This window comes from Blennius ocellaris (assembly GCF_963422515.1).
Source record: "Blennius ocellaris genome assembly, chromosome: 23".
NCBI classification, from domain to species: domain Eukaryota; kingdom Metazoa; phylum Chordata; class Actinopteri; order Blenniiformes; family Blenniidae; genus Blennius; species Blennius ocellaris.
The window spans coordinates 17,540,254-17,552,690 of record NC_137672.1 but is presented as its reverse complement, the minus strand read 5'-3'; the positions used below and the strand labels follow the sequence as shown (position 1 = coordinate 17,552,690).

General features: G+C 41.4%; 2 protein-coding genes across 2 annotated transcripts; one reads left to right on the top strand and one right to left on the bottom strand.

The window, feature by feature from the left end:
- Nucleotides 1–570: 570 nt before the first annotated feature.
- Nucleotides 571–2,796, bottom strand: LOC308146977 (E3 ubiquitin-protein ligase-like; the record flags this gene model as incomplete). The annotated part of the gene is made up of 4 exons (XM_080519007.1): nt 571–1,056; nt 1,548–1,700; nt 2,464–2,564; nt 2,652–2,796. 4 exons carry the CDS (start codon nt 2,794–2,796, stop codon nt 571–573), a joined length of 885 nt encoding a protein of 294 aa, XP_080375133.1.
- A 4,330-nt stretch (nt 2,797–7,126) lies between these two features.
- On the top strand, nt 7,127–10,889 carry LOC308146868 (ubiquitin carboxyl-terminal hydrolase 47-like). Its single transcript, XM_080518832.1, has 11 exons — nt 7,127–7,211; nt 7,446–7,551; nt 7,722–7,834; nt 7,920–7,990; nt 8,526–8,651; nt 9,256–9,351; nt 9,500–9,628; nt 9,712–9,840; nt 9,932–9,969; nt 10,600–10,631; nt 10,718–10,889. Exons 1-11 carry the CDS (start codon nt 7,136–7,138, stop codon nt 10,879–10,881), a joined length of 1,080 nt encoding a protein of 359 aa, XP_080374958.1. The 5' UTR covers nt 7,127–7,135; the 3' UTR covers nt 10,882–10,889.
- Nucleotides 10,890–12,437: the final 1,548 nt, after the last annotated feature.

Sequence of the window (12,437 nt, the reverse complement as noted above, 5' to 3'; positions counted from 1 at the left end):
CAGAAAATGACTCCATGAGTAACATTGCGTTTCCATGACTACGGAAGATGACTACACGAGTAACATGTTTCCGTGACAATCACGTTTCCATGACAACACAAGTAACATCACGTTTCCATGACATATGCTGCATCATGTTTCCATGACAATCACGTTTCCATGACTACAGAAGATGACACCAGTAACATGTTTCCGTGACATCAGCTGCATCACGTTTCCATGGCAACACGAGTAACAGCACGTTTCCATGACTACAGATGACAACAGGAGGAGCATCATGTTTCCAAGGCAACATGAGTAACGTCCTGTTTCCATGACAACAGAGGAGTTATTCCATATATTTGTTTTCTTTTCATATTCCAGATGAAATCACTTACGGAGTTGATTTTTGTGGAAGAAAATGTCCAAACGTCTCGTGTGCTGCCGTCAAACAGCAGGGGGTTTGTGTGGCGGCGCTACAGCGCGCCTAGTGGCCCGTGTCTGCATTACAGTCGAACGGACGCGTGCAAAAAATAAAACCCTGGTTTTAAATGCGGCCGTTTCATTTGGAAGCGTCACCCGGGGTCAGAGCTAGATCAGAGTTGGAGCTTGGATATACCGATTGCCCCACTGCAGTGTGGGTATGTAGGTCTGCCTCGGGGCCACGCCCCCGGCGCAAGGCTCGTAAGGGCAACTCGTCTCGTGGCAGTCGTATTTGTCCTCGAGGCACACGAAGCAGAATTCCTCATCGCATCGGGCGCACGTCAAGCCTTTGCACCCGGTTGTGTCGTGTTCCAGGAGGAAGCCGCAGGCGGGACACGCCCGGACGGAGGGGCAGCCGGTGACCCCGTCCACCGCCAGGAAGGTTATGTCTGGGCAGTTTTTCAGAGTTTTCAAGGACTTATTGACGCAGCCTCTGTTCCCGCAGCGGTCCGAACGCGGCGCCGGGCCTCGCCAATCCCTCAGGCACTGCCAGCAGAACAGGAACGGTGTCAGGAAGTCGTCGGTGCACACCGTGCACTCCACGCAGAGGTCACTGACGTCCCTCCTCATCACGGTGGAGTGGCAGCTCGGACACTGAAGAAGAGAGAAGAAGAAGAGGAGGAGGAAGAAGAGCAAGGAGAGCATGAAGAGCATGAAGAAGAAGAGCAAGAAGGAGCAAGAAGAAGTAGAGCAAGAAGAAGAAGAGCAAGAAGAAGAAGAGCAAGAGGGAGCAAGAAGAAGAAGAAGAGCAAGAAGGAGCAAGAAGAAGAAGAAGAGCAAGGAGAGCAAGAAGAAGAAGAGCAAGAAGGAGCAAGGAGAGCAAGAAGAAGAAGAGCAAGAAGGAGCAAGAAGAAGAAGTGCAAGAAGGAGCAAGAAGAAGAAGAAGAGCAAGAAGAAGAAGAGGAGCAAGAAGAAGAAGAGCTGCGTCAAACGCCAATCCAAACACATTTGGACTTACTTTTCTAGTTACAGAGGATTTAGTACCTCTCAGAACCAATCTGGGCTCGGAGCCTAAATATTTGATTATAGGACAGAAGAATAAATGAATAAAGAACATTTGAGTGAGTGCACTCTGTGACACTCACTGATTTGACGTCGAAGCAATCCCGGGCGTTGTCGAATAGTTTGTTTTCAAAGTATTCGGTCTCTTCGGGGGTCAGAAGAGCCATTCTGCAGACCTCGTCGAAGGACCACTCCACGTCACACTCGGGGATGCCACATACAAAATATCTGCCTCCCTTCAAAGGTCCGTGAAGAAAACGATCCGTCAATGGTCAACGAAACAAAAAGGTAAAACCTCTATTATTGGGACTCGCCTTCTCTTAAACAGTTTTCTTCTTTGTGTTATTTGTGTTCTTTAGTTCACCTTGTGTTTTATTCTCGTGTGACTTTATTAGTCATTTTGGAATTTGACTTTTCATTGTTTTCTGTAATGTGGACAAATGACGTAGTTAAGGTGGACTGGTAGATAAAGTCTCAAGGTGGAAAGACGATAAAGTCTTAAGGTGGACCGGTTGTGTTGATAAATGGGCGGACAATTGGGTGAATAAAGGTGGATGAATAATGCTAAGGTGGATCGGTTAAGTTGATAAATGAAGTTTTTAAGGCGGACAATTGGGTGAATAAAGTATTTAAGGTGGATGGATAATGTTAAGGTGGACCGGTTAAGTTGATAAATGAAGTTTTTAAGGCGGATAATTGGGTGAATAAAGTATTTAAGGTGGACTGGTTTATAAAGCCTTTAAACGGGACAGGTGGATAAATACATTCTTTTTCATTTTTCTCCCTCGTCCTATTTGACATCTTGGGCAAAACGTTAAAATAACACCTCTAGAAAGGACGGGACTTCCTAGTAAAGGCTGCCGAACGGCGTTCGCCGGGACAGCGACGCATTTACGTCGCGTTCTTAACGTCGTGCGGCGACTCGGGACGGGGGAGGAAAGCAGCGGAAGTCACCAGTTAGCAGGGACACCAGTTAACCCAAAACACCTCAGGACGGACCTCGTCCAGCTGCCGGCGGCACCAGTTGGTGAGAGACGTCGGGGTGACGGCGTGGCCGCAAGACATCAGCGCTCTGGCGGACTTGAAGTCGTCCAGCATAACTGCAGGAATGCAGAATAAAAAAAAAAAGAACATTAGATTCCCTCAGAAGCCCGAGACGACGGAGTTTTACCCCACTGAGGACTTACAGTCTAACTCATCCTCTTCGTCCACGATGATGAGAGTCGGGTCGTCCGGGTCGTAGCACTTCTCCACCTCCTCCTTCACCTCCTCCGGCTCCTCACAATCCTCCTCTTTCCTGCTTTTCTTGTGTCTGCTCCCTTTAGAGCCCATCTTTCCTGCACCTCCTCTCTCTCTCTCCAGATCTCCAGATCGCACCTTCGCGTCGCAGGTTTTTGGGGGAGGTCACGTGGCCTCGACGCGCCACGCCCTCTGGCCTCACCTGTGAAAATACCCCGAACTCAGGTGAGCACGTGACACGACGGTCAGGCGGAATCTCCCTGAAGATCCAACGAGACAGAAACCAAAACCTTATTAACTTTTTTTCCCACAACCAAATACCAAGTAGAGCCATCAACATGTATAAACTATATATATAGTTCTTTGTTCACCAGATAGAACAATAATAGAAAGAAAAAGTATTGTACAAATACAACAGAGCAGGAAAAACATCCTTCCCCTTAAATGTAGACATATTTTGAAAAAAAAATGATAGAAAAATGTATATAGGATGAATATCTATCTATCTATCTATCTATCTATCTATCTATCTATCTATCTGTCTGTCTGTCTGTCTGTCTGTCTGTCTGTCTGTCCATCCATCCATACACGCACACACGCACGAGGCCTGATCTTCTGTGCACGTCTGCTTGTTCAATAAAGTTTTTTAGTTTTTTTTTTTAGGCAGCAGTATAAATAGCGTCACATCTGATGGCTTGTGGCAAACGGCAGGAGGAAGAGGAGTACACGGTGCCTCTTCATCAAACAAACAACACAAAGAAAAGAGATTCGTCGGTAAAATACAAAATGTCAACTCAGGTGAAGGTAAAAGGACCGAGAGGAGAAGAACAGATCCTCGACCTGTGCGCCAACGAGGAGCAGATGCAGAAGATGACGGTTCTCCATCTGAAGAAGAAAATCATCCAACAACTCAACATCAGTACGTGTTTATTTATTTATTTATTCATTTATTTATTTACTTACTTACTTATTTGTTATTTATTTATTTACTTATTTATGTATGTATGTATTCATTCATTTATTTATTTATCTATTTATTTATTTACGCATTTATTTATTTACTTATTTATTTGCTATTTATTTGTTTATTTATTTATTTATTTACTTATTTATGTATGTATGTGTTCATTCATTTATTTGTTATTTATTTATTTACTTATGTATGTATGTATTTACTTATTTACTTATTTATTTACTTTCACTTCTAATTTCAACTGGTAACTAGTAACTGCAGGTGTAATCAAGAGGAGTACATGGATCTGAGGAGGATTAACCTCCCTGCCAAGGAACATGAATAATTTAAGCAACGAGAGACAATATTTTTGAATTAATCAACATCACAGCAAGCAATCTTATTATCTTTACTGTGTCTCATTGGGTATTTAAAACACCAACTACACAAGAAAAACACTTTTTTTTTTTTTTTTTAAATAGTCTAAACAGAGAACAGTCTTGCTTCCTCGTCTTGAATAAATCAGCCGATCCAGAGGAATATTTTCACCAGTGTTCAATCTGTGCTCAGGTGACGACATCCGGATGGTGTTCAGGGCGGAGACGCTGGACGAGTCCGAACTGTTGTCGTCCTACAACATCAAGCACATGTCCACCATCTACACGCTGCTCATGCTGCCCGGAGGCCGCCAGTGAACCTCCGACGCCAAGCTGCACGCCGCCAACAGACAAAAACTCCTTCTTTCTGTTCTCTATGCACTTGTTGTCATATGTATTTATCTCTTGTTAACCTTTCTTGGTTTGCTTGTTTCTTAAAATAAACCTTTTAAAAGTCTGCCAGAATGTTTGTCTCGCCTTGTTGCTGATGTTGAGCGTTTGAATGTTGCCAGAACACTTTAAATACACCTAATTTCATTTCTAGAGCAAAAAATACAGCAGGGTTATTTCAAGGTACCTTTAAAAAGTCTTAAAAAGACTTAAAAAGTCCAGATTTTAATTAATTAATTAATTTATTTATTTATTTGAGCAGTATGCATTCTGCTCAAGAAGCTTATGAGCTCCACCCCCAAACTCAGAGCAACAAAAAGTACATTCCACACTAGAATAGAAAGAACAAAACATCAACAAAACATAAAAGAAAAAAGAAGCTCCCACATTTCAAACGACCATATCAACACGGACCAAACTTACAACACACACACACTCACGCACACACACACACACACACACACACATGCACATATGCGTTGATCCTACTTCTCCCTCTAGTGACAATACATTTCTTCTCTGTATCAAAAAGCTTTTGTTTGTATTTGAACAGGTTGATGTTTGGGCATCGTTTCAACTCCGTCTCCGATTTGTTCCACAGTTGAACACCGTGAACTGTCGGGCGAAAACTTTTCAGGGTTGTGTTTCTGTTTCTGAGTCCTAAAGTTTAATTCCTCACGTATTTCATAACGGCCGGTACGATCTGGGACCTTCTTTGTATTTGTCTTGGCAACAATCTGTAACTTGCTTTATATAACATCTGTACTGCTTGGAAACTCAACAACGTCACTAAACTTCATGATTTTTGATTTGAAAAATAATGAGTTTGTGTGGTCCAGAAATTCAACTTTATGAATTGACATGACAGTTATACAATTAAAACTTACAAATTGCACAAGACTGAACAAAACCACACTTTTATTTTCACATTTAGAGTTGAAAGAAACTCTCCCAATGTGTTTTATTCTTCATCCTTGGAGTTGTAAATACATTCCTATGCGGTAGTTTTGGAAGTGCCATAACAGGAGAACTGCTTTTTCACTGGGGAATGTTGTTGATTATCTAACCTGGGAGTTGTTTTATGACATTAAAAGATATTTTAAGTAACTCTTATACAAATAATGAGAGGTCTCCAGAGTGTGCCACCAAATTCACGTTAAAACTAGTTGTTACTGTTCATTTTTAAATTAGAAAAGCTCACATGGACATGAAGGCAAATCACGTTGAAGAGATCCATTATTTTCCTTTTACATTTTTTTTTTAAGTCACATGCATTTGTGGCATGAGCGGCACTCAAACCTGAGTGCACAGGTTTGGCGAGAATCTGACGCTCACTTCCTGTAAGGCACACTGGGACTTGTCGGGAATTTCTGCCGGGGGTTCCGGCGATGCTTCGAGGAAAATGAGTTCCATTGCTGGTAAAAGGCCGTCCAGAATGCAGCGCTGCCACTTGCAGGGCTCCGCCCGGGAATACCGCGGCTCATCCGTTCATGGTTTCAGTTTCCCTTCATGTTTTATTATTGATTCATATTTTCAATGTAAAACTGCATTTAAGGACCAAACCTGGTGCTGAGTTACCTTACTACAGGACGGCACTCTTTTAACCTATTTTAACCTATTTTTAACCTATTTTTGACCTATTTTAACCTATTTTAACCTATTTTTAACCTATTTTAACCTATTTTTGACCTATTTTGACCTATTTTAACCTATTTTAACCTATTTTTAACCTATTTTAACCTATTTCTGACCTATTTTGACCTATTTTAACCTATTTTAGCCTATTTTAACCTATTTTAACCTATTTTAGCCTATTTTTAACCTATTTTAACCAATTTTAACCTATTTTAACCTCTGCCAACCTTCAGGTCAAACTTGATTAACAGAATCCTCCTCCTCCTCCTCCTCCTCCTCCTCCTTCCTTACAGGTTTGTTGATTTCACTCTATGATCACAGCAGTTGGTAAGTCGTGTTATTTTCTTCTGTTTTAGCTCAGTTCACTTTATAGCTTTCCAATGGGGTCATTATTACGTGTTTTTTTTTTTATTTTACAACAATATACATTTACATGTACTATGTATTTTTTTGGAAATCTCTATAACAAGATTTAAAAAAATATATTTAGAATATATGTTTAAGAAAACAAAAGAAAAATCATTTTAATTGTGTACTAAAAATATTTTAAAATACATATTTTTAAAAAAATGCAGACAGCATGACAGGCCATAATTCCATTTATGCTTTTTTTTTTTTTTAAAGTCAAATCTTAATAACAGTGTTTCATTAAAAAAAGTAATAAATGCAAAATTCTTAAAATATATATTGAAAAATACAGTCCTATATTTAAAAAAATCTTAAGAACAATTAATTTAAAAACATACACACGCATACATTTGTATGTGTATAAAAAAAAGAGTATTTATTAGAAAACACGGATTCCATTGTTTCGTTTCTATATTTCAGTGATGCACTGCCCCCTGCAGGTCGGAATCTGGAACCGCATCGAGTATGAATGTCACGTGTTCTCTCTCTCTCTCCACATCTCATTTCTGAGCGTCACTCACTTCCAAACCATAATCCAGCCTTTACTATAGTGTCTCTTCCATTTCCTATTGAAATGAATCACTTTCACAATTTTCACCATTCCTCTTATATTAATGTGTGTGCAAGCACTGGTTGTGACGTGAGGACTGTCGCAGGGTGAAGGAGGAGGATGGAGAACTCCAGGAAAAGACCCCTGGAGGAGGAGAAAACAGAAGGGATGAAGAAAAGACACATCAGCAACAGAGGTCAGAATCACAGAACAACATAAACCAAAATACCACAAAGGAAATATATGTTTTCCGTTTCTGTACACATTTTACATACTTGACTTTTTATCATTATTCATCTAATGTAGTCAACTTGTCCTGTTGTAGTATTTTACGACAGCGTTGCATACTTTTGCGGAACTTATGTAAGAGTGGTGGTCTTTTGGTTTTGATCTGTGAATGAAGAAATTAGTATTTTGTGTTTGCTGGAAGTCACTCAGCCAAACAGACGTCGTTACCCGCTGATCAACCAGGGAGCCACGTGTTACCTCAGCAGCGTCCTGCAGGTTCTCTTCATGACCCCTGACATACATGAACGGTACGAGAAGGTGTCTTCTCTGTGTTGGTTTTAACTCCATGCACTTTAAAATGACTAAAAAATACAAGAATTTTGGTAAAGAAACGTCTTGTCTTGAGTTCACAAGCTTGTGTGATAGAAATAAAGCTGATGAGTGTCAAAGTCAAGTTAAAATGTCTCCCCCAATAAAGGTTGGATCCAACGTCAAGTATCTTAGATCGGGAGCTGAAAGCCATCTTCAAGAACCTGCCAAAGACGTCATGTGGAACCGAGAACGTCACGGAGGTTCTGGGGATTTCCGACGGTACGTCGGCGGACGAACAAACAGGAAAAGGTAAAGGTCAGTAGGAATCATCCCGAGGCGTTAAATGATCCCGTTTCCTGTTCAGTCCATCAACAACGAGACGCTGCTGAATGTCTGGAGATGATTCTGAAGAGACTCGGACCCGACGCCTCGCAGGTGAGCCGCGCCCTGCCCCCAACCCTCGGTGTGACGCTGGTTTCACTCTGGTTTGACTCTGGTTTCACTCTGGTTTCACTCTGGTTTGACTCTGGTTTAACGCTGGTTTAACGCTGTTTTCCCGCTGGTTTAACTCTGGTTTCCCGCTGGTTTAACTCTGGTTTCCCGCTGGTTTAACTCTGGTTTAACGCTGTTTTCCCGCTGGGTTAACTCTGGTTTCCCGCTTGTTTAACTCTGGTTTCACGCTGGTTTAACTCTGAATTCACTCTGGTTTCACGCGAGTTTCACACTGGTTTCACTCTGGTTTCACACTGGTTCAACTCTGGTTTCACGCTGGTTTAACTCTGGTTTCAGGCTGATTTCACTCTGGTTTCACTCTGGTTTCCTGCTGGTTTAACTCTGCTTTCCTGCTGGTTTAACTCTGCTTTCATGCTGGTTTGACTCTGGTTTGACTCTGGTTTCCTGCTGGTTTAACTCTGCTTTCATGCTGGTTTAACTCTGGTTTGACTCTGGTTTCACGCTGGTTTATGTGCAGGTTTTCCAGGGCCAGCTGAAGGAAACAACAACGTGCCTCGTTGGTCACGTGATCATCGAAGAGACGTCGCCGTTCTTCATCCTGCCGCTGCCACTGCAGGACGGACGCAGTGCAAAGTGCAGCGTGGTGAGGAGCAGCCAGCCGGCTGCTTGTTTATGGTAGTTAGTTACTTAGTTGGTTAGGTTTAATTTATTTACAGTTAGTTTGTGTTTACTGTCAATTAATAAGATAGTGTATGTTTACGGTTAGTTAGTTATTTAGTTAGTTAGGTTTAATTTGTTTACAGTTAGTTAATACGTTATTGTATGTTTACAATTAGTTAGTTAGTTACTTACTTAGTTAGTTAGGTTTAGTTAATTTACAGTTAGTGTTTACCGTCAATTATAAGATAGTGTATGTTTACAGTCAGTTAGTTTGCTAGTTTTTATTTATTCACAGTGAGTTAGTGTTTACTGTCAATGAATAAGTTAGTTTTTGTTTACAGTTAGTTAGTTAGCTAGTTTTTATTTATTTACTAGTGTTTACTGTCAATTAATAAGTTAGTGCATGAGATGAGAGGACATAAACTTCATTATTTGCCCCGCGCAGTGACCGAAATATTTATTGAACAAGGCCACAAACATTAAAGACACAAGTACAAACATAGATATTGATTTATTTATGTTCTTATTTGTGTGTGTGTGTGTGTGTGTGTGTGTGTGTGTGTGTGTGTGTGTGTGTGTGTGTGCAGAAAACAGGTTTTAGGCAGTTCTTCCAGAGGACAGCGCACACTGGAGACAACATGGTGTACTGCAGCAAATGCAAGCGTAAGACAGAGGCGACCAGTGTGAGTTCTCACCCTTCTGCCGTACAGGAAAGATCAAAGACGAACCGAGAAGGAAAATAAAGGAAAATAAAGGAAAACTCGGTCGTATTGAAATGTGGTTTGTGCCGCTGAGCTCAGAGCCCGACAGTAAAGGAACGCCGTCTCGTAGGGGTGTGAGATGGTGGACAGTCCTCCGGTGATGACCCTTCTCCTCAAGAGGTTTGACTTTGATCTCGGCACCCGGTCAGACGTCAAGTCCAACCGCTGTGTGGACGTGCCGTTTACCATCCAGACCGAGGCAAGGCCACACACCCCTTACGTTCAACTTAAAAAAAAAACAAAACAAAGTACTTTCACTGACGCGTGTCTGTGTTTCGCCAGACGAAGAGCTACACGCTGTACGGGATGGTGAACCACGTGGGCAGCCTCCGAGGTGGACACTACACCGCCACGGTGCTGAGCGGCGAGGACGGCGCCTGGTATGACTGCGACGACGCCCACGTGGCCGAGGTGCGCCAAGTTATTACGAAACGCACCCGCGCATTATTTTCCTTTTTTTTTTAGAGTCATATACAAATCCTGCTTTCGCTGCTTGTTGCAGGTGGAGGAGCAGCCGTTTGCAAACGACAGGAAGTACAGGTGCGTCTCCACAAATCCTTTGATGTGGGAGCAAAAATTGCGTGGCGGGAGAAAATATTTCACTGAAATGATAATCGACCAGGACTGCATTTATTTTAGAATATCATAAACAAATTTAAAGTATAAGCAGCAGCTATAGTAGCAAAGTATTATTGTTCTCCAACATGAATGGATTGTAAGGCTGGACTTCCACCGGGGGCGCCAGAGAGCAGGAATTAAAATTCTTTATTTCCTTCTAAACTTAAGAAGAAATCCTGATAAAAGATCCAAATGAGGCTTCCTGAATTACTGCCTTTATTTCCCGAAGCCACTAGATGGCGCCGTCCGCTCAACAAACGCTTGAAAGCACAACTCCTTGCCAGTCTCTCATCCGCCATCTTAAAATCACGTGTCATCCGGTGGGGTCGGAAAATGAAGGAAGTGGTTCCTGAGGCTTCATTTGACCGGAACTCATCAACAAAAACATTAATTCTGCACACATTTTTAAAAAATGACTTACTTGTAAACGTTATAGGGACAAATTAAGGCCCCAGTTTATGTAATAGTGATGTAATCTATTACTTTGTCTATTAATTTTATTTTATTATAAAGATACAAACCCAAAAACTATTCTATCTATCTCTCTCTCAGCTCCAGCTCTGTCTATCTGCTCATGTACAGAGGTAAGTTGACAGAAAAATGATGGAAATCAGTTTAGCCAGAAGTTCTGCAGAGCGTCTGAATGTTGTTTTCCCCCGTCTCTCCGAAGCCTCGGCGAGTCGGACCGACAGGTCCAGCGGAGACCGGGACAAAGCGAAGACTCCCGGGGGCCCGGCGGAGACCCGGAGCAGCCCCCGCCTCGTCCTTCTCCTCGTGTTCGGATGTGTCACCCTCGTGATACTCGTCATCTTATTCTCAGTCTTTCTTTTGTGAACGACGACAAAAAGCAGAATCTGAGCAGCCGACAGATTTTGCACTTAATAATCGCACAATTGTCATTAACCGTGTGTGTTAATGGTTAATTAAAGTTAATAGAGAAATCAGTGGCTGAGAGGTGACAGCTCTGCTGTTGGATTTTAAATATATTTATTTTACATACGATGTATTTGATTCGCTTTAGTAACAATGCAGAAGAGATAAATCAGAGCAGACATCGTTTAAGACTTTATTGTGTAAACGTGAAATGGTTTCCAGACAAAAAAGATTGAAAAAGAATAAAAAACATAAAAAAAAAAAAATGCAGAATAAAAAATTTGTATTTTAAAAATACATTAAACCTGGGGGGTCAAACTCATTTCAGTTGAGGATCCACATCAACCTGATCTGACCTCTGACCTCTGGAGGCCAACAAGTCAAACGTAACATATTAAACTGCAGATACGGACAAATGTCTTTTGATCCTTTTGCAAGAATTTGCCAGTTTATTCTGAAATATACATATTAAAGGAAATCAGATATTGTTATATTTGCAAAAAAAACTCACCTGTCACCTGTATCTGGATATCCTATTTTTATTCAGGATTAAAACAATTTGTCATCATCTGGAAATTGTTTTGAGTTTACGTGTCTAAAGTTTCACTTCACATTAGTTGGACTCGTTGTTTTATTGTGAAAGGTGTTGCGTCATGTGACCTCCACAGACGCATTAATTAATTCTGACCAAGGGTGGTTTTGAATGTCATTTTTGACAATCGAGTGTTTTTAGATCAGAATCTGTCACTTTTCATTTTTATACTTTAAAAAGAAATCCCATGGCGGCCGGATTAGATCCTTTGGCGGGCCGCTTCTGGCCCCCGGGCCGCATGTTTGACACCCCTGCTTTAAATAGTACATTTCTTATACAAAAAGTCATGTATTTGGACCAAAGTTAAAATCTTTGTCTCCATAACACTTTTAACAAAATTGTGCTTCGACAATATAATTTATATGTAAAACTTCCATTTTAAATATTAAAGCTCGTTTTCTTCATGTCACGTGGAGCCGGAGTGAACACACCACAGAACTCACAGCTCTTCCACTTGTGCTTCAAGTTGATGGTTTCATTTAAACCAGGCGACAGACGAACGCAGCAGGTTTCCTTGTGTGTTGGCCGGTCTTGGTGACGACTGTGTTCTGTTGTTGTGGCACAGGTGGAAATGTCCCTGTTCATATGAAACATGTGACACTTCCGACACAAAATGACCACGAGCTCAACACAAAGCCAGTTTTACCGATACTTCCTGCTGCGAAATCCAGAAAACGTCTCCTGAAGCTGTTGCATAATGGCTTTTTCCTACAAACTCACCCTGACAGTCTGGCTTTGGAGCATCACGGCAGCACCGTTGATATAATATACACTTTCGTCTAAGCATTTCTGAAGAAAGGTGTGAAAACTCAAATGTTTTGGTTGAAAGCTTCACCATTATCTTAGTGGTTCAGTGGAATCGAGGCCTCGTTGGCACATGGGCCTCATGTTTAAAACATGTTAATGATCAAATCAATAAAGCTCT